The sequence below is a fragment of the Kogia breviceps genome, chromosome 11 (genome assembly GCF_026419965.1).
Source record: "Kogia breviceps isolate mKogBre1 chromosome 11, mKogBre1 haplotype 1, whole genome shotgun sequence".
NCBI lineage: Eukaryota > Metazoa > Chordata > Mammalia > Artiodactyla > Physeteridae > Kogia > Kogia breviceps.
This window is the reverse complement of record NC_081320.1, coordinates 34,816,404-34,839,154: the sequence shown is the minus strand read 5'-3', so window position 1 is coordinate 34,839,154 and position 22,751 is coordinate 34,816,404. Positions and strand designations below refer to the sequence as shown.

Below are 22,751 nucleotides of genomic sequence, written 5' to 3'. Positions count from 1 at the left end.
TGCACCTTAGTCGGGGACCCTCTTCCCTTCTAATTTCACACATCCTCCCTCACAAATTTATTCACACCCATGGTTTAAAATATTGGCCATGACCATCTCCAAAGGCATCCCAATCTCACAACAATTGCGCAAAACACATCCCCACTCGGATGTCTTAAGGGCATCTTCTACTCAACATATAGTAAACAAAGCCTTGATCTTCCCTCCAAAGTCCTGTCCTCTGTCTCCATTTCTTTGTTCAACAGACACTTACTGAGACCCAAAGATATGCCAAGCACTGGTAGGCACTAGACATAAAATGATGAGGCAGGAGGGAAAGGTCCTTTAGAACACAGGGTTACAAAAAGGGAACTTACAAATATGTATGAAATTAAAACTGTGTATGGTGCTAAGAAGGAACAGTTATGTAATGCTGTGGGAGACTATGGCAGCAGGGAAGAGACTGATGGGGCTTAAGGAGGGCCTCCCTAAAGAAATAATCTCTGGGGACTTCCCTGGTGGCACAGTGGGTCAGAATCCGTCTGCCAGCACTATTTACAATAGGCAGGACAGGGAAGGACCCTATGTGTCCATCGACAGACGAATAGATAAAGAAGACGTGGCACATGTATACAATGGACGACTACTCAGCCATAAAAAGAAATGAAACTGAGTTATTTGCAGTGAGGTGGCTAGACCTAGAGTCTGTCATACAGAGTGAAGAAAGTCAGAAAGAGAAAAACAAATACCGCATGCTAATAAATATATATGAAATCTTAAAAAAAGGTTCTAATGAACCTAGGGGCAGGGCAGGAATAAAGACACAGACATAGAGAATGGACTTGGGGACTCAGGGAGGGGGAAGGGTAAGCCGGGAGGTAGTAAGAGAGTAGCATTGACAACTATACAACACCAAATGTACAATAGCTAGCTAGTGGGAAGCAGCTACACAGCTCAGGTAGATCAGCTCAGTGCCTTGCGACCACCTAGAGGGGTGGGATCAGGAGGGTGGGAGGGAGACGCAGGAGGGAGGGGATGTGGGGATATACGTATGCATGCAGCTGATTCACTTTGTTATACAGCAGAAACTAACACACCAGTGTAAAGCAATTATACTGCAACAAAGATGTTTAAAAACAAAAACAAAAAATACAATCCGCTTGGCAAGGCAGGGGACACGGGTTTTCAACCTGGTCTGGGAAGGTCTCACATGCAACGGAGCAAGTAAGCTCGCGAGACACCACTACCGAGCGCACGCGCCACAACTACTGAGGACCACGTGCATAGAGCCCATGCACCGCAACATGAGAAGCCACTGCACTGAGAAGCCCGTGCACGGCAATGAAGAGAAGCCCCGGCTCGCCGCAACTACAAAAAGCCCACGCCCGGCAACGAAGCCCCATGGCCACCAAAAATTAATTAATGAATTAATTCATTAATCAATTAATGAAAACTTATATTACAAAAAGAAAAAAATGAAAAGCAATAATATCTGCTGGAATTCCCCGGTGGTCCAGTGGTCATGACCCCGTGCCTCCACTTCAGGGGGCCTGGGTTCAATCCCTGGTTGAGGAACTGAGATCCTGCAAGCTGGCATCACAGCCCAAACAAAAATGCAATAAAATAAAATACAACTAAATAAAACAAGAAAGCATCTCTGATTCAAGGTCTAAAGGGTGAGAAGGTGTTTATCAGGCCAGTATAGGGGCAGAAAACGTTTCCCATTTCAGTAAGTAGCACCTCCATTTACCCAATTCCACATCCTTAACCCACATTCCCCACATCCAATTCATCACTAACTCCTATTCACCTCCAAGCCATCACTAACCTTCCAAATAGGACTCTAACCTGCCTGCTTTACTCCACCTCCAAGGCCACCACTGTGCACAAAGCCAGTCTCCTAATGAGTCTCCCCAATGCCAGTCCTGCCCCCTCCTAGCCATTCTCTTACACTAGCCAGTATGGTGTCTGAAAAAGGCATCTCTGCCAACCCCACTTCTCTCTTTATACCCTGCAATGGCTTCCCACCAAGTTTAGGATAAATCCCAAATAGATGATGGACTACAGGGTGAATGACAAGAAGGAGGTAGGGTGTGAGGTTAGAGAGAGGGATGAAGGGTCTAGGCAAACAGCGAAAAGGGCTGAAAAGAAAATGATCAGCACCTGCACAACAGTCCTGATGCAGGAAGGAAAATGCAGAAATAGTGAAGGAATACCAATAGCCACTTTTTATTTCTGCAATGCCTTTGCAATTCCCAAAGTGCTTCATGTATAACTGTTATTCTGAAACCTCGCTGTACATTAGAATCATCTGGAGAGATTTTAAAAACTACCAATGGCCCGACCTCAACCCAAGCCTATTAAATCAGAATATACACTTCACTGTATTGCATTTTATTCCCTGCCCCCAAACATCCATTAAGCCCCAGGAGAAGGAAAAGGGGATGTGACTAGCAAGAGATAGAAAATTCCTGCACAACAATGGCCATGGCAAGCTTAGGCACTTTTGGTGAAATCTCTCTGGGAAGTACTGGCAGCGGAAGAAAAGGCAAACTGACACAGTATTGCCTGGTGTGCATTTCCAGCCTCTGCCTTCTTTCTCATCTCTTGGTGGCAGGTGGAGGAAGTGGAGAAAAGCTTAAACATTTTTACAAAACCGGCAGAAGAAGCTTATAGCATCCTCTCACTATCTCTGCATAGGTTCTGACCTCTGCAGCACTATAGAAGCTTTGCCCAAAGTAATGAACAGCTGAAAGTCAAATGTAATACTTCATCAAACGACTTAAAAATGCTTGTACACTGGAAAGGGTTAAGTTGCAGAGAACACAAATGGACCCCGAGCAACTTTTGCCAAAATAGAATATTGTGCTCTATGTACAGCCATACCTCTTTTCCATATGAGCAAACAGTCAGAAAGATAAAAGAACTTGGTCCAACTCACACAAGTAAGTAGGATAGATTCTGGTCTGTCTGTCCTAAGCGTTGTGTTCTTTAACCACCAGGCTAGCTTTTCTCAAATCTGATTCATGCATACAATTACTATACACCTCTGTTTGCCTTGAATATTCCCTGCTTCTACATATGCCTGCTGCAGTTTTAAATATTGCCCACTTTGACTCCCCAAAGCAACCGAGAAGACACAATAATTTGGTCACTCTATACATGGACCACTGTTGTGCGACTGCCCAGGAAGCTTATTTAAAAAGTGCAGCTTAGGGCTTCCCTGGTGGCGCGGTGGTTGAGAGTCCGCCTGCCGATCCAGGGGACTCGGGTTCGTGGCCCGGTCCGGGAAGTTCCCATGTGCCGCAGAACGGCTGGGCCCGTGAGCCATGGCTGCTGAGCCTGCGAGCCCGGAGCCTGTGCTCCGCTACTGGAGAGGCCACAACAGCGAGAGGCCTGCGTTCTGAGAAAAATAAATAAATAAATAAAATATGTTTTTAGACCTGAATGTATTATCTTTTCTTTCCTTCTAAGGTGCTATTATTTTTGTTCCAAGCATTATCAGTCTACTAGTGACCCTAAACTAAAAATTTCAGAATTACATTTGACCCCTATTCTTGCTTCTGCTTTTCTTACATCATCATCAAGTATATAGATCCTTACTATCTTATTAGTCCAGTATCTTTGCTGCTCTCCCAGGTTCTAATTTTTACTTCCCAATCCATATCCAGGAGACCAAATAATCTTCTCAAAGACTGCTTTCATGCTATTCCCTTTCACAGAAATCCTTCGATGGGCTCCTGTTTATTTTTACTGCCACACAAGTCCAATCTCCCTCTACATCTTTATTACAAATAACCCTCTTAAAACTATAATTTTAGACCGGAATGAAGTGAAAGTGTAATCATATAAACCAATTTTGACACAGTGAATCCATATCTAGGAATTTATCTTATAAAAATACTTGCAATGCAAAAAGATACACGTATGGGTTGGCCATAAAGTTCGTTTGGGTGTTCCATTAAGATCTTATGGAAAAATCTGAACGAACTTTGTGGTCAATCCAATACAAGTATACTCACTACAACATTTGTGAAATGTAAAAAAAGTAAAATAAATTATCCATTGAAGTGACATTGGTTTAGTAAATTATGGGACATTTATTTAAAACAATAACACAGAGCTGTTGAAAAGAAGCAAATCTATATGACCTGACTTACAAGGATACCCATTTTATATTGCCTCAATTTCTTGGGAAAACCCAACAACTCATATAACAATCCTTACTCTCCCATGGATAAACGTAACAAACTTTAACAAACAAATTTAAAACAGAAAGATAATACCTGCAGAAAATTCAAGCACTGTAGATACGTATAAAGAAATAAAAATTATTTAAAGTCCCATCACCTAGGGGCTTCCCTGGTGGCGCAGTGGCTGAGAATCCGCCTGCCAATGCCGGGGACACAGGTTCGTGCCCCGGTCCGGGAAGATCCCATGTGCCGCGGAGCGGCTGGGCCCTCAAGCCATGGCCACTGAGCCTGCGCGTCCGGAGCCTGTGCTTCGCAACGGGAGAGGCCACGACAGGGAAAAGCTTGTGTACCGCAAAAAAAAAAAAAAAAAAAAAAAAAAAATTCAGGCAAGACTTGTTATCTACATCTTTTCAGTTAAACAGTTGCTACCTTGTAACAAAACTGTAGAATGAAAATTAACTGTTACATAAAACTGTTAATAATTATATACAAAATTAAAATTTTTATTTGTATCGCCAGTCTGCACTCCAATAAGGTTATACCAACTTATTCTTACATTAAAGCATTATTTGAGAGCATGTGCCCTCACGTCTCCAACTAGAAACTCTCAACCCTTTGTAACTGTTGTCAAACTACTAGTCAAAAGTAGTATCTCTGATTTTGTTTGCGTATTTTTGAATAGTAGTAACATTGAATATCTTTTAAAAAGCTTACTGGTCATCTATATTTGCTGCTTTAAGAACTGTCAGACTTTTACCCATTTTTTCTAATTAGATTGCTTATGTTTTTATTAACTGCATATTCATATTAGCCTTCTGTATGTTACAAATATTAGCCCCAGTCCATCATTTGCTTTCAATTTTAGCTTTGTGCAGTATATGATTCACTTTAATTAGTCATTTTTATTTTATGCTTTCTAGCTTTTGTAGCATACCTAGAAGGGCTTTCCTCATAGCAAGATTACATTAATATTCAGCTATATTTTTTCCCAAGTTATAGAGTGTTAATTTTCACATTTACATTTATGAGCCTTCTGGAATTTATTAGGTCTAAGTTTATTTCCAGATGGCTAGAGACCAATTCTGTCACATGGATAATGAACAGTTTATCTTTCCCACACAGATCTAACACCAATTTTATCATAGATTAAATTCAAAATATACAGGTCTATTTCAAGACTACGCTTCAGTGATGGGCTTATCTATTGCTAAGATTTTACCATAAATTTAAGTTCTTTTAACTTTATACTATGTTCTGTTATCTGGTAAGTAAAGGTTCTCAAAAAACTTTTCCATAATTTTCCTTAGTATTATTACATATTGTTCTAGGTTAACTTGAGACTAATTTAAGGCTTAAAAAAATCAGGATTTTGCTTGTGCTGGTACACTGATCTAATATATTTAGAAATAAATGACATTAGTATTCTGATGAGTCTGCCTATCCAAGAAATGTATGTATGCCTATTTATTTTTTAAGTCTCTTAGAAGACTTATTTTAAGCCTGCTTCATCTAAGATTTGAAGATTTCTTGATAAATTAGTCATATGTTACCTGCTGTTACTATGAATGGAATTGAAAATATCAGTTAACATTTATTGAGCACTTATTTTATGCCAGGCACGGTGCTAAGCATCTTTAATTATTTCATTTAATTCATCAATTCTATGCCTTGTTTCACAAATGAGAACACCGAGACACACAGGGGATTAAGTAATTTGCCAGATGCCACATAGCTAGGAGTGGAGATTTGAAGCTGGCAACCTGGTTCCAAGGATGATGCCTTCCATTAAATACTCTGAACTAGATAATTTTGACTTGTGTTTTTCAAAGTATAAAAAAAAGGACTTCTTCCTTCCAATCTGAATTCCTTCCAATGTGAATTTGCATTTGGGGAACAAAACATCAATAAAAAATGGGAGTTCATAACTATAACGTGCTCAGTCTTCTAAGTAGTCCATACCTTCCCATCATAAATAGTCTCCCATGTTGCTCTTTTCTTGCTTCTTGGACATTCTTCCATTTCCTGCATGGCTACTTCATATTCCCCATCTAAAAGCTGTAAGCGCCTGTTACACAAACACATACACTTTAAAGTAACCTGACTATTATTGTAAGTACACAAATTCTACATCTTTAGATTTATACTAAAAAGCACTTATTAAATTTATAAACTAGCTTACATGCCCAACAAGACTTAAAGATATACCTACACTCCATTCCTGACAAAAGAAATTTTAATGATTTGTACTGATAATTATTACTAGAGAATTATTTCATTACTGTAGCTACTCAGATATAACTTTAAACATTTAAAGTATAATAGGCCTAAGGTCTTAAAACTTGCTAAGTTTTAAACGTTAAGTATAAAGCATGTGCGCAGGCTTTATACTTTTAAAAACAAGGTAACAACGGTGTTATAATACTTGCTTTAGGGAACAGCTAAGAATTAGGTCTCTGTTATCTTTAACTACTGTAAGTACTTGAACTAGAATTCTTGACTTTTATACTTGACCAGTAAACTAATTAACTGTAAGATCCTGGGGGGCACCTGGCACATACAGGTGCTCAATAAACATTTCATAGGTGAATGAATAAATGGAATACTGGTTGAATCAAAGAATCGATGAAATTCTACCCATACTCACAGTATACTTTTAATGTGTGTGTACATATCTGTGTGTGTATACATAGTTTATGTTATTTTCTCCATACAATTAAACACTACTAACCTAAATACCATTCTTCAACCATACTCAATAATTAATTGTATATCAAGAATCTGGCATCTCTTCATCAGTCTTAGAGAAATTCTGTTAGGTGGTATTAGCTGACATTTATTGAGTGCTTACTATATGCCAGGCACTATTTTAAAGACTTTACAGAGTTCATTTAATCTTCCCAACACCTCTATGAAGTAGATGTTATTACTCCATTGTTCAGAAGAAACTGAGGCATAGAGAGGGTTAAATAACTTGCCTTAAGATGACACAGTAAGTAGCCAGAGCTAGCAACAGAATCTAGGCAATCTGTCTCCAAAGTCTGGCTCTTAACACCGCATGATTTTGAGCCTTAAGAATTCTTGTCTTGGGCTTCCCTGGTGGCGCAGTGGTTGAGAGTCCGCCTGCCGACGCAGGGGACACGGGTTTGTGCCCTGCTCTGGGAAGATCCCACATGCCGCCAGAGCGGCTGGGCCCGTGAGCCATGGCTGCTGAGCCTGCGCGTCCGGAGCCTGTGCTCCGCAACGGGAGAGGCCACAACAGTGCGAGGCCCGCGTACCGCAAAAAAAAAGAAAAAAGAAAAAAAGAATTCTTGTCTTTATGCTGTGCTACTGAATTTATTCTACTTCAATAATTTATCAACAAGGCTGTTCAACTTAATAATTTAGAAGATAATTTTATTTACTAATTTGAATAGGTAATACATTAGTATACTTCTAAAATGGAAAGGACTTTTTCCTCCTGCATGTTTACATGGCTACATAATATTCTATTTTATGGCTGAACATGTGATAGCTACAATCCAATGTACTCTCCTACCTGTAGTCTATGAAGAGGGCCTTTTCCCCCACAGCCTCATCAACAGTGCTTTATCAAGTTTTTTGATATCTGTCAAACTGCTAAGTGAAAAAATGACATCTCAGTGTACTTTTATATTCAGATGTTTTACCTTTTAGTTGTTTAAAAACCATATATATTCTCTTTTCTTGTAAACATTTTCACGATATCCCTTCCTCATTCTTCTACTGGCCTGTGGTGTTTTTCTTTTTACTTAGTATAATCTTTTTATATTAAAGGAATGAGGCATCTATCTATACATTATGAGTTGAAATTAATCTTCTCCTGACTTGTTATCTTTATTTTGACTTGGCTTATGATGGTGTTTTTGTTTTCAGAAGAAGGTTTTTTTTTTATTTCACTCCATATTTCATACTCTTTCAATATGGCTTTTGAATTTTAGTCATTCTTTAAGGAGACTTTAGCTTCTCAAGAGATTATAAAAAGAATTTTTAAAACATCTAACTCCTCAGATCTTGGTTGGCAAATACTTCTCCTCTACTGAAAAGAACTATGACCCTTTGAAGAAACAGCCAATTCCAGAGCAGAGGTAGGAAAAGGAGAATGTAAAGCCTGGAATATCTAGAAGAATATTGCAGAAAACAAGAAAATAAATAAATAAAAACAAGTCAAAGGGACTTAGGAGCCTGCTTGGAGGGGCTCCTCCTCACCAAATTTGGGACAATTTGAGCATTAATATAGCAACATCAATAGATTAAAACAGACTGAATAAAAGTGGAATTCGTTAATCCATACTGATTTAAAAAAAGGTTGAGAAAAGGAACGTTCTTCTTCACAGAAAAATGCCAACAAACCAAACATGGAAGAACTGATAGAAAGTTACCATGTGGCCACCGCCATAGAATAATTTATTCAAGTAAGAATCATCAATGGATGCTAAACTATTGCGTTAAAAAATAACTGTTGGGAGAAAAAGGATATTTATCCAGTTTCATGTATTATTACAGAGGTTGCATATTAATTAATTAAAGTGAAAAGGGACCATTACAATGGAGAAATATGGTAAACACCACTTTAGCCAAGCGATCAAACCTAATATCAGCTGTGTCTGTGACGTCCACAAAGAACACATCACCAATGAGTGTTCCTGCCCAAAATGTTTAACCTGAATCTAAACATAAAGAAACAATCACAAAAGTCCAAACTGAAAAACATTCTGCAAAACTACACGCCTGTATTTAAAGTGTTGTTACAAAAGGCAAAAAAAAAAAAAAAAGGCTGGAAAATGGTTCCAAATTGAAGGAGACTGAAAAGATATGGCAACTGACAGATCGCAATCCTTAACTGGGGTGAGTAGGGAACAGAAAAGGACATTATCGAGGAAACTGGGGAGAGAGTACTGTATTTTTGGTATCATGTTAAATTTCCTGAATATGATAGGCGTACTGTGGTTATGGAGGGAAATGTCCCTGCTCTTAGGAGATACACGCTGAATGAAGTGTTTATGAATAAGGAATGAAATCCAGCGTCATGATCTAACCCTCAAATGGTTTGTCACAAAAATACACTCACAAATAAAGCAAATGTGGTAAAATGTTAACAACTGATGAATCTAGGTGAAGGGTACATGGGTATTACTACCTGCATTGTTCTTTCAACATGTTTATAGGTTTGGAAATTTTCAAAAGAAGTTTGGGGAAAATTCTCCCATGATTTCCTCTTGGTACTTTTTTAAAAAGCAGTTTCTTTGTTTTAACGTACAAGGAATATGTTAATACAAGGAAGGTAGAAAGAATTCTTAAAAGAATGTACCCTTACCCTCACGCTGCCTAAAATATATAGAACATTTACCAACACTGATGAAGCCCAGTGTGCAACAACAGCCTAATTGCTTCTCCCACAGACACAACCCCTATCTCTTAGCATATATGTTTCTGTTGTTCTCCATTTAAATTTTTGATCTACATTCAAATTTCTGACTTTAAAAAAACACTATATTGGTTTCTGCTGGTAACATTAAGCGACATTAAGTGATATATTCTAAGACAATATGGTAGCAAAATCCATGGCATTATTCCTAATCACCTTTGCTTTCCCATTAAAAGCCCTATAACCTGTCTTTACCCTAGTGGCTAATAAGTGGATTACATTAAAGCAACAAGTTACTTTTTAAAGAGCAGGAGAAACACACTCATTGCTTTTCTTGGCTCTTTCTCCTATACCTGATGGTGGACTGTGTTAACTACCAGTGAGCAGCCTAGGACAAGAAATCATGACATATTATAAGTTTCACCCTTCAACCCTATCAAAAAAGAATACTGTATTTGCTTCCCAGAGGTTCTTTTACTGGCACTAAGATGCTTCATTCCCAACTGAAAACTGCAGAGATGATTATAAATCCAAGTGCTCCTTGCTACCCTGTGCCAAATGCACACAGAGCCAAACGATGATCTCACACACTTTTCTTCCTTAACTCTAGTAAATACATAATCTCAAGATTTGCATGGGGCCCACTTTATTCAGGTCTCTGCTCAAATATGACCCTTCCTCAGAGGCTTTCTCTACAAAACCACCATTTATTCTCTTTATTTTTCTTCACAGCATTCCCACTAAGTGACATTAGTTGATACAATTTTGGGGGGTGGTGTCTATTTCCTCCACTAGAAGTTAAGCTCCATGAGGGCAGGGGTTTTGTTGCCTTCTCACTGCCTAAAACAGTGTCTGACAAAGAGGACACACTCAGAAAATACTGGCTGAATGAACAATCTTAACTGAGCCGTTCAAATAGTTCCTCGTCTGTGTTTATTGCTTTCTAGGTGATAAAGACAAAAGTTCAGTATTTGCAAATTTGTTTTTTCATCCATAAGAATAAAGAGAAACAAAGGCAAAGAAACAGTATCATCACTATATTCTGCTTCAAAATAAAAACATTTCTAAAACATGGGAGCCTTGCTTGTCCATCAACATTACCTGTTTTTATCAAATACTGTCATTTGTGCAACAAATGTTTTTCCCCATCTTCACGATTTCGTTTTCTTCTAGCTGCAAGTTCTTCATTGACATCTGAATTTGACAAACATTTCTCATGAATCAAATATTCAAGCAAAAACAGATTTATGATATATAGTCCCTTCACATAACATACTACATTTATCCCAAATGAGGTACAAATAAACTTAAGTTGCAATATAATAATATCCAAACACTCTTCAACTTTATGTCTCAACCTTATGTGTATGTCCTTACTTTCTGATATTCATTGACACTATTAACTCCACATTTTTGCAAATGTTATTTTCTGTTCAGAATGATCTTTATTGCTAGGCAAGGAGAAAAAACCCTCCTCATTCATGGTTACTTTCCAGGAACTTCAAAGGATACTTCAAGACTCAAAGATTATTTCTTCCAAGCTGCTTCTCCCCTGAACTTCACAAATACCTCTATTATACCACATATCATTTAGCTGCAATTATATTTTATGTTTATCTCCATACTCTAGGTTATGAGCCTTTGGAAGATGGGACTGGACTTTTTAATCATCTCTGTGTTCCCAACACCTATATGTTGTTGTTTGAATGATTACCTCAAAGGTGGATTCAGAACTGTTGGGAGGATACAAGGATAGATGTATGTTAACTGTAGACTCTAAGTGGTGGGTAGATAGGTGCTCACTACCAAATTCTTTTGCCTGTTCCATATGTATGAAATTTTTCACAATAAAATGTTGAGGGGGGAATGAATTCATTGTTTGCTGAGAGACTAATTTAAACACCAGTCTTTTCCATCCAGTGTTTTATATATACATATATATATATATGTGTGTGTGTATTTTCATTTTGCTGCATGAAATGTTTCATCATACAACAATGAGAATTTTACAGATTAAATACCTAGTACAACATAATAGCCAAAAGTCTAAGAGCAAGGCCAATGTACCATAAAATTAAGTATCTCATTAGACTATAAGAGATTTGCAAATAAATAAAGGCCATGCTATTAGAACACATGCATTTATTTCTAGTTCTGTACCACTTTTCCTTCTAAATAATTATGAAAATAACTAAAAAAAGAAATATTCTGTACACAATTACGAATACTATGAAGATGGATTAGTTCAATCATTTTCACTGATCACCTTAATCTCCAACAACAAACTCTAGTAAAATTATTAAAATAAAAATTACCAATATTTTCATTGGTTTCTCCATTAATCATTCCATTAAACTCTCTTCTTCCTGGACAAGTCACTCTAAATAGCAATGAGTAAGACTTCACCATATGGCTGTTACTAGGTTCAAATTCATTACTGGAAACTGCAAGGGACGGGAAATTTCCAGGTTTTGTTTGATTGAGGTCAGGATTCAAAGGCACCTGCTTTTTACCTGTAGGAACTTGTCTTATTGGACAACGTACATCCTGCAAAGGCAAAGATTATTATATTTATTTATGCATATGCAATTGTAAGAATTACAATAAAACCTCTAATCACAGCTATAGGAAATATGGTATAGGCCGTGATTTCCAAATGGCATGCTAAAATTCTAACCATACATCTGAAAATTGTGATGAAGCAAAAAGAAAATTTGGATCAACTATCTTTCAAATATTAGCCCAATTGAGGATATCCTCAATACAATGAAAACAATGATATAATAGTATATCTAATATTTAGCTGATGGTCATCAGAAAGTTTTAAGTTAGAAATATAGAACTAAAACCATGCTTAAAATATTACAACTCATGTAAATTAATCTTTTCCCCTTAAATATTCTATTTTAACAAAATGACTGATAGGACTATTAGAAATGAAAAAAGATTATTACAATAACCCCACTGTCAAAAACACTGAGAAATAGTAAATCCATATATTTAAATAATTGTTTATAAGAAGTAACATTAATCATCTTATGAGTAATGTTCTGTAATTATATAACTAGTTATGCCGAAAGAACAAAGCTGAAAAATTGCAAGATGCAGAAGACCTTTTTAACAAGAAAATATAGTACATATTTTAGGTAACTTCTTTTTAAAAACAAACAGAATACATGCTTATGGTCTTAAAAGTCTGCTCTACAAGAATATAAAATGAGAAAAATAAAAGTCGCCTCCACCCCCCTCCCCGGGTCTTATACTCCAGAGAAGACTAATATTAGCAATTGGTTGTATTTATCCTCTGAAGAAAATATGTATGCCTATTACTTTTTTTTAAACACAAAAAGGATCATACTATAGTTACAGGCACATTTTTTTGTCTAAATAATAATATTATTTTGAATTTTCACATCACTACTTGTTGTGTATGGGTGTTGGGTGAGAGCGTGGAGTATTACTAGCTAACTTTATAGAGTTTTTAATATGTACTTACACTGCTGTCTCCCATCACCTTGGTCTATTCCATACCAATGCTCTAGCACAGTTTTCACCATATCACCTTACTGTGATTGATTTTGGAAGAGCATGAGCAATCAGAACCTCTATACAGGTCATTCCTCGTTTTTTTGGTTTCACCACATGGCTTGTGGGCTTTTACTTCCCCGATGAGGGATGGAGCCCAGGCCCCCTGCAGTGAGAGCATAAAGTCCTAACCACTGGACCGCCAGGGAATTCCCTCCCATTCTTAAAATACCCAAGGACTTAAGGCTACTAAAAGTATCTCTGTTGGCTTTGGTGGGTTGCCCAGAAATTTAACCACCATAATACTTGTTTCGACGGTGAAATGATTTCATCTTATAAATAAAAACTTGAAGCAATATATTTATAAGTTAATGGCTGATAATTCTAGAAACAGAAATTTCTTTGCCTGAGAGTAGTGTTACAATATAATCCTTTTGGGAAAAACTCTCTCTTAGACCTTATTTAAAACATTAATGTGTACAAATAGCTACAAAAAATAAGCTAAGAGGCTGAAGTGGCAGGAAGCAACTGAATTTATGTCCTAAGATGCTAAAAGATAGCTTCTTCCCTTCACTGTCATACTCCTGTAACAGAAGGTTCTATGCAGATACCTATAGCCAGATTAGAAAAAAACATGAAGATATGGGAGGTTGGCAAAAGAGCTTATCAGTTTTACAATTCAGCCATCAACATATTTAAAAGCTTTTAAGGTTTATATGCATAAACAATATATATGCATAAACATATTCAATGAAAAAAATTATTCCATTTCATCTACCAGTAGCATCCTATACATTACCTTTCCTTTTTTGTGGCAAACTTTCACAAGCAGGACTTCCAGGGTAACAGAATTTTGTTCATTTTCTGAATTTTGTGATGGCTTATCTAAATAGAAAATCAATACTTTAAAATCTATTTTACACTTGATCTTAGCCAAAAGGCCGAGAAATGATTAAAATCTATTTTTAAAAAAATAGTATTCATTTTCCTAAGAAGTCTGAGAATTTACAAAAAAGACTTCCTATAGTGAAGTCTTCTCAGAAGTTTACTCATTCCTGTTTCCCAAAATCAGTTTCAAATTTGACAAATACAGTTAAGGCTTCTTAGTAGAAAGCACAAATGAAATAGTTCAGGCGAGGTAACACACAAAATAAACATTAAAAATTTTTTTCCTTCTTCTAAAATCTATCAGAAAAATTATTTAGTTTAAGATACATTTAAATTGAACTGGTTACTATTTTTACATATTTCATTTCATTTTGAATGCTCAGATATTTAAACTTAAAAGGCTCTTTGATTTGATCGAAACTTATAACCAAAGGGATTAAAAAAAGTTTTCAAAAAATATTAAACATAAAACTTACATGCCTAAATGGGATAGCAAAAATTAAGATATTATTTACTACCTAGGGAAATCTCTTGGTTTATAATGTTTAGGAAATTTAATTTTAAAGTAATAGTCTATATTCTCTATATCAATGAACTCTAACAAAGGTTTCTGCAAATTAAGGTTCCAGAATACTTCCCTACAGCTTGTCTTTAATCCCAAAGGCATTAATAGTCCAAAAAACTTTAATATTTAATCATTCATTCATCATTAAGTTCCTAATATATTGAACTACTATGTACACTTCTATATAGTTCTCTATATATTACAGAAAAATCTATAAACATATACAGAAATAAAATAATTTTTGTTCTGAGATTTTGGACAATACTTCTTTCTACTTGAAAACATTCTTCTTACTCAGGGTATATACATAAAATACATTTCAATCAGTCTCTTGAAAGTTGCAGCCAGGATAAAAATAATTTAATATACCAAAAAATAACTGAATATCTAAAATGCAGTAACAAAAATACTCTCTGAACAATACTCACCATGAAAATAGTACCCTAATAATCTTTGTGTATTCATTCTAAGCAGTCTCAAGTAGTAATTGCTAAACAAAAGTCTTCATTTAAAAACAAAAGAAAAAATAATCATATTTTAGGGATTGTGATGTTGCTTTTCTAACCTGATTTCTTAAAAATATTATTTCTTTAAAAAAAACTACAAATATACCTTGAATAGACAAAGGAGGCAATATATCTGCTTCTTTCCAACTTCCACTCATTTCAAAGTTACAATGGGAAATTATTTTCTGGAAATAGAAGTATCAACAGAGTTTACTTTCTCATTTACTTCAGTAATATCAAGAAAATAAAGTTTAAGTGAATTTGTGCAATTTTTGAACTTTTTTGCCATGTAGATGGGAAAGAAGTTTATCCTACCATGTTCCAGTTAATTTCAACTAACTAATTTAAGTAAATTCAATTACTATTAATTAAATAATATTAATTAGTAAATATTATTCAATTAATATCCATCAATGATTTCAGTGATGAATAATTTATATGTTTTATAGAAGTCCCTGAGAACAAAGGGCAAACAAACCTATAAAATTCAAATTATAAGCTTCTAAAGTATTAGAGTTCATGTACTTTTTAAGTATCACAGAAGACAAAGTATGATGAGTGATTAGAAATATGATTTCTACAAGATGATTATAAATGATTTAGGAGGAAAAAAACATGAAAATGCTACTGAGGTTACTTAAATAGACCAGATGTAAGGCAAAACTATAAGTAAAGTTACATTAGCTGCTAATACAGATATGACCAGACTTCAAATTTCTTACATTAAAAACCTGACTAGTTATCAAACTGTTCTAATATAACCATTCTGCTTATTATTAAACTTTGTTTCTTACTAAACAATACCAAGGATGACCAACTTGACCTGTTTCTTATAAAGGTTTTATTCCATTACCTGATTATTAAAGGATACACACACAAATTTAAGATGGACAAGCCTAGAGGCATTTTATTCATTCTGAAACCAACGGAAACTTTACCCAGTATGCTTTCACCTCTTTTAATGAAGTAACATTTACGACTATATAATTTTCTTTATATAATATCTAACACATTGATATATCCCATTGGTAGCAGTGGTTGTTTCAGTTGTTTTATTATTGTATTAAAAATACTCAAAATGTTTATGCAGAAAGGGCTCTACTCAGGAGACTCTTCACCTATTCCAGGTTCTAAGGCAATTAATTACAATTCTCATCATTAGTCTTTATAATTTAAAGTTTGAAAAACGTTGGAAATAAAAAAATGACAAAAATCTAAGAAATTGAATTTCATTACAAGTCCTTCCCGTTATTTTCTACTTACAATCTTTGGAAAGATGATGGCTCTGAGTTGGGTAAGATAATGTTACACAGCATTTTTAAAACTGTGATACTTAGAGCCCTAAAAGGTACGGTTGAGCGGTAAGAGCTGGGATTTCATCTATTTAGATATGAACCAGATGAAGCTAACATTTACCTTCAAGAATGATCCCACACAGCACTGATTATTTTAATAATTTAAAAATCTACTTAAAACTTAAATAGACAGCAAGACAGCAATAAGAAAACAAGGCGATGAACACAACCTTATGTATAAAGTCTACCTACAATTTTTAAAAAACTTTTAAGGCAGAGTTTCTTATTTATTTATTTTTATTGAAGTGTAGTCGATTTACAACGTTGTGCCCACCTCTGCTGCACAGCAAAGTGACTCAGTTACACACATATATATTGACACATTTTTTTTAATGCCAGAGTTTCCTAAAACTTGTTCCTCAGACAACCTACTTCTGAATTACCTTGGTGCTTTATTACAATGCAGACTCCTAAGCTCCACCAAAACCCTGCTAGATCTGAGTCCCTGTAGGGTCCAGGTATATGTATTTCAAACAAACTGTCAAAATGCTTCTACACACACTAAAATTTAAGAACTACTACTTTTAAAGTTTAATGAGTTGCAAGTTACCTCCTCCATATCCCACCATTGACCAAATAAAGCAATAATTGAAACTGTTGGAGAAATCCACTAAAGAGAAATTAAATTATCAACATCAACATCTTTTCCATTAAATATAATTTTCTGAATTTACACGCAATTTTTTTCAGTCACAAAGGTGTTTTGTTGTTAGAATGCCAATATGTTTAAGTACATACCATTTTTGTGGAAGAAACCAGTAAATGTAAGCTGCAGATGAGTTGACAAGCCAAACAGAACAAAAAAATTTTATCACTTTAATATTCTATAATAAAAATAACCTAAACTTTAAAATATAACACTGAAATCAAAGCTACTTCAGCTAATATATAAATATTTGGCTGCCTAATTCTTAACTCTGTTCAAGCCCATGACCCCATGCTCTCCCTGTTAAGTATGACATCCAATACAGTGTGTCTATACACATTAAACACACACACACACACACACACACACAAATAAAAACAAAAACACCAAAGAAGCAAGGCAGAAAAAAATAAACCACCAAATAAGAGGCAAGATAATTTACTGTGCTTCAGTGTTCTACCTATAAAATGGGGACAGGTTTCCCTTCCCACCCGTCAAAACGGTAGCTGAATCCAGGCAAAAGTTTTTGAGTATTTTCAAGCTACGAAATTTCAACCTCCTAACAAATGATGCAGAACCATCACTTTCTACTTCAATTAGGGATGAAATATTACAATCACAAATCTGCTATAGATTTGTAATTTACTGTTTCAACTTGTCATTTTCACTTTTAGTTTTAGAAGCAATGAAAAGGAAGCATAAACTATAATGATCCTTTTGTTTTGAAAAATATTTACTACCAGTGGAAAAACTAGTAAGTTGGGATAGAATAAACAAAAACATCAACAGGCTTTTATAGTACCTTTCAACTGGAAAAAGAGCAATCTATCTCGTGATCAGGAACCATTCATAACTTTCCAGAACAGATGTTGGGAAAAGGGAAGCAGTACTTTTACTCAAGAAACTTACTAAAGAATCAAAGTAAATAGCAGTAAAAGGGCAATAAGGATCAATAAAGGGTATGTTTTTGTGTTTTTTTTTAAATGATGGTGACAATCTACGCATCCTTATAATCAGAGGGGAAGAGTTATGTAAAGACTTTGAGGCAAGTGAGTGTTAAGGAACAGGTAATGACTGGAAATGAGGACATGTTATAAAGAGGTTAGCTCTGTAACTTTGCCCAGGACTCTTCTTCTTAGAGAAACAGGAGGTAAGTGAGATATTTCAACAGAAGATGTGAGGATACCTCTATTTTCTTAGTGAGGTAATCCATGAAAGCGTATGCTTAAAAAAACTACAAGGTGGGGGTCCTGAAGGGCATTTCTAGAACAGTACTAAGAAAAGTATGCTAGGATATCAGTAGAGAACAAAATGACTATGGTAGAGTAGAAGTGTAAGGGTCCAAGCAGAGTTAGAAAGCATAAACATAGAAAAGAAAAACTAAGAACAGCAACTATAACTTAAGTATCAAGAAACTAAAATGGGATTCTTGAAAACAGTTAATTCATGTATCTTACTTTCTAACACGTATCAGATACATTTCAAAAACACAGAGGAAGTGGAGAGTTGACTATAAACGGGGCATGAGGGAATCTGTAGGGTTTATCTTAATTGTAGTGGTTGTTACCTGGCTGAATGCATCAGAACTATACACCAAAGAGTGAACTGGACTGCATATCATTTATACCTCAAAAAAAAAGTACATTAAGGGGATCAACTGTAAAGGAGCTCAAAGGACTTTTTCAAGGTAATGAAAATGTTCTATATCTTCACTGTGGTTATGCTTGTGCGAATGCATACATTTGGCAAAACTCAAACTATATACTTAGGGTGAGTGTATTTTATTGAATATTAATTATACCCAAAGTTGATTTTTAAAAAGTATATCTACCATCTATGAAATCTACGTGCCATTTTACTAAAAGATAATTAGCATTTTCCTATCAAAACTGTTCCATAAATGTAACCTAACAATGCAGAATTGGTGAAACTCCAAAACAAAACTGAAAGAGAGAAATATTCTACAGTTTCCTTGCTAGAAGATAATCCATTAGTCCCAACCAGTTTATCCTATTCTTAGTTGCTTCAGTTAAACCTACCTACTAAGGCCAGGTAAATTTTCTTAAAATGATTTTGTATGAATCATTCCTTTCTCCAATTTTCTAATGGGTCCCCAACTGTGAAATCTTTTGTCTAACCGCTGTCTGTAATATGGTTCCCATTCCTTTTTACCTCTAAAGCCATATATAGGAAAGTAGAATAGGATGACAAAATCCAAGTTTGAATTCTGGCTCCAGTTATTAGCTGTGACCTGATATCTATAAAATGAGGAGATAACCTCTCTCAAGATTGTGAGGCTTGGATAAAATACTAAACAATCCATCAAAATACCCTCTCCCTCTTCTACAAAGACCCATCCCCAAACATCCCAGAGCTTAATTTCCTTTACAAGCACCTGTATTTACCACTTTTTTTGTCACAATTTTTCACACACATTCTCTCTTGACATATCAGTGTCCTTAGCACCTAGCAGTGTCTTACAGAAAGGCACTCAACAAATGATTTTCAAAAGGATAATGATGTCCTCCCTAGAGTAATAAGATTTCTAAGGTCAGGGATCAGGACCCATTATACTGTAGTACTTATAGTATTATTTACATTGTTTTTATAGGGAATGCGATTCTAAGTTCCAACTGTGAAATGACAGAAATACCTTGCATTGATCTACCCCAGAAAATATTTTAAATTAGTGTTATTCAAAGCGTGGTCTGCAGACTGAGGTCATCCAGGATACTGTTACCATTCCACAACACGGCAAGAAGTTGAGAATAAGACTTTAACCACTTTCATAAAAATTTAACATTGCCATAACATCCAAGTATGTGATCAGTACATTTACAAAAGTATCCATCTACAAAAGACTGGAAATTAAAAACAAACAAAAAGGTCACCAAAGGATGGTCTGAGACACAGTTTTAATTGCTACATTATAAGTTAAATAAGATGGCAAGCACACACACAAAAAAAGACGGCAAGGACATTCAGCCACCATTACAACATTTCTTTGAGAAAAGGAATTCCAAATTTCAAGTAACCAACTTAAAAAACAAACTTGGGAATGTGATTTGCTATGCACAATTTCCCCTCCTCCTTCCCCTCCTAAAAGTAAACACTCTTGATATGGACCTAGAATAAAATGTAACAATGAGGCCTAGTTGATGGCTGAGTCCAAGGAAAAAGGGCAGTTTTCTTTCCCTTTCTGATTTACCCTCTTCCCTCTCTTGTTGCTACTGTGTCCACATCTTAATAGGTTAAACTGGATCAGAAGAGGGGAATGAGAAGGGAAGAAACAAACAAGGTCAGGCCTCTTTAGTTTTAGGCAGCAAAGGATCTAGCTTAGGTGATCAAGATAAGATATCAGATAAGGATTTGGTTCCTCTTCCTGATGTGTTCCCTATCTGTATCTTAGGAAGCAAGCAATATGGCAACAGGAAACTAGAGGGGGAATGTGAAATTTGGGGATAAGAGTCTAAACACAAGTACCTGACAATTCTAAAGAAGTCTGCAGAATAAGGTTGAGTACATTTAAATTCATAAGGGACTAACATTTTGCGATGAGATTCATGTAGGAAACTCAAATTTTAAGAACAGCCAGATGCCACAGGAGGACCAACATTTTTATGCAGGAAAGAAACCAAGATTAGGGCCTTGAATTTGTACACATTAATCTGATAGTGGCAGGTGTAAGGCTTCATTTCTAGGGTCACGGCTGTATCACCTCAAAATAGCCCAAGTGTGATGATAAGCTATTTGGCATCTACACTGTTACATGTCATGCTGTGATGTATTATAAAGCTGAGGAATTGGTGACTGCATCAAGCCCATTATTCTGGAATGACGTCTTTTTCTCCTAAATGCCAATAAGTTCCATACAGGCAAGGTCTTCATCTGTTTTGCTCATTATTATATCCCCTAGGACTTAGGATAGGGTCTGGGACATGGTACACTGAGGAAATGGGAATCCCAGAAAAAAATCCCAGACTTTGTTACAGTACAAAAAGATGATAAAAGGAAGATTACTAATTCAGAAGTTTAGGTTGTAATAACAACAACAAAAAGTGATGAAAGGTACTTTACCTTATCAACCTACTAAAAACATAGGTTTGAAAATATATCTACTAGATGTTCTAGTTCAGTTACCTTTGGAGGGGATTTCTCCAGCTACTAACAGTAGACCAGGAACAGAAAATGATTAAGTGGAAATGCTTCTAATCTGACCACAGGAAATACTTCTGGAAGCAATTCCAACTTGGAAATCTTTTCATGATACCTTTCAGTCAGTGGAGATGCACTTAGAAGACAAGAGATATGACTAGAGAATTCCAAAACTGGTAGGATTAATAGCCCAAGAGACCCCCTGGGATCCTGCTAGAACAGAAAACTACAGAAAGATCAGAGATTTATACCAATAAACCATGGCACTTGGTCAAAACTCAAAATAAACTCAAAACCCACAATATACTGGCATGCCAGAAACAAGAGACGGAGAAGACAGAATATAAGGCATTACATCAGAAATTCTAAAAAGAAAATAAAGATATTTTAAATATACATAACCACACCAAAAGAGCAAGGAGAAAGATTAGGAAAAACCTGGAGACTAGAGGTCTGGTCACTAGACTATGTGAAAAACCTGGTCAAGTAGTTTGACCACTATGAATTTCTAAAATTTGCTAATTGCTGTGGAGTTTTTAGAAGCCACTGTTCGAGAAAAGAAAAAATCTTCATAGTTGGTGGGTGTTATGGTTGAGTTTTAAGGTTACAAATGCAATTCTGGTCTATTGTCACAAATGGTTACCTTAAAGAAGTGAAAACCATGAAATGTCCCATGTTTCTTTTTTCTATCAGCTCCTTCCCCTAATAAATTTCTGCCATTATCTGAGACAAGTAAGACAAATATAGATCTAGAGTATAAAACACAAAAGAGATCCTGGGACACCAACTTTATTTTGTACAGACAATGCCAGGAATTTGGGTTTGTTTGTAAGTCACTACAACTGTCATAAACAGGTCAGGCATTTGACTGTTCTAAGCTTTGGGCTGTAGTACTACAGTAATTTGGGGTATCTTGATATTCTCCTGGAACTCTGAGAATGAAATACATTGGGTTTGAGAGTGGAGACATTAAAACTGTGGAAGTACTAAAACAACATGAGTTCCAGTGGGAGACATCCAGACAGTAGCTACTGAACAGACCCAGGATCCAATTAAACTGAACAAGATCTCTATGTTTGAGATGGTAAAGAATAAACATACACATGGAAATACCTTTGTGTATGTGATTTAAGATTTTAACATCTACGAATTAACAACAAAGGCTTATTTTGTTCTCTCAGGGAATTTGCCCATAGATTTTACAAGTAAAGTTTTACAATGCTGGCATTATATACTGGTATCTAGAGAACTTCTTACAATCCTATGTGATAAGTTTAGTAGACCTATTGGTCTACTAAACCAATTATGCCTAATTTGAGATGAGAAATACACTGAAGAAATTTAATAATACAGGGCCTTAGGGGTAAACTTAAAATGAAGCAACTTCTCAATTAATTTTAGTGACTCGGGGAGCAACAATGAGACATTCATAAAGATGGCGGCCAGGGGGGCGGTTGAAGCACCTAGTACAGTAACTCAGTACCTCCTGGGCCTAAAGTGCCTCACTGGGTATTAAATAAGCATGGTCAGCTCTAACAGTTAGGTCTGTTTGAAAT

At 35.7% G+C, this 22,751-nt stretch overlaps 1 protein-coding gene across 1 annotated transcript in view; it reads right to left on the bottom strand.

Annotated features, from left to right (window-relative positions):
- Window positions 1–22,751, bottom strand: part of LOC131765157 (polycomb protein SUZ12-like) — a 63,434-nt gene that overhangs the window by 30,820 nt on the left and 9,863 nt on the right. The window contains 6 exon segments of the mRNA XM_067006906.1: window positions 6,132–6,237; window positions 10,657–10,699; window positions 10,702–10,749; window positions 11,871–12,102; window positions 13,880–13,965; window positions 17,133–17,183. Coding sequence (XP_066863007.1) covers window positions 6,132–6,237; window positions 10,657–10,699; window positions 10,702–10,749; window positions 11,871–12,102; window positions 13,880–13,965; window positions 17,133–17,183 — 566 coding nt within the window.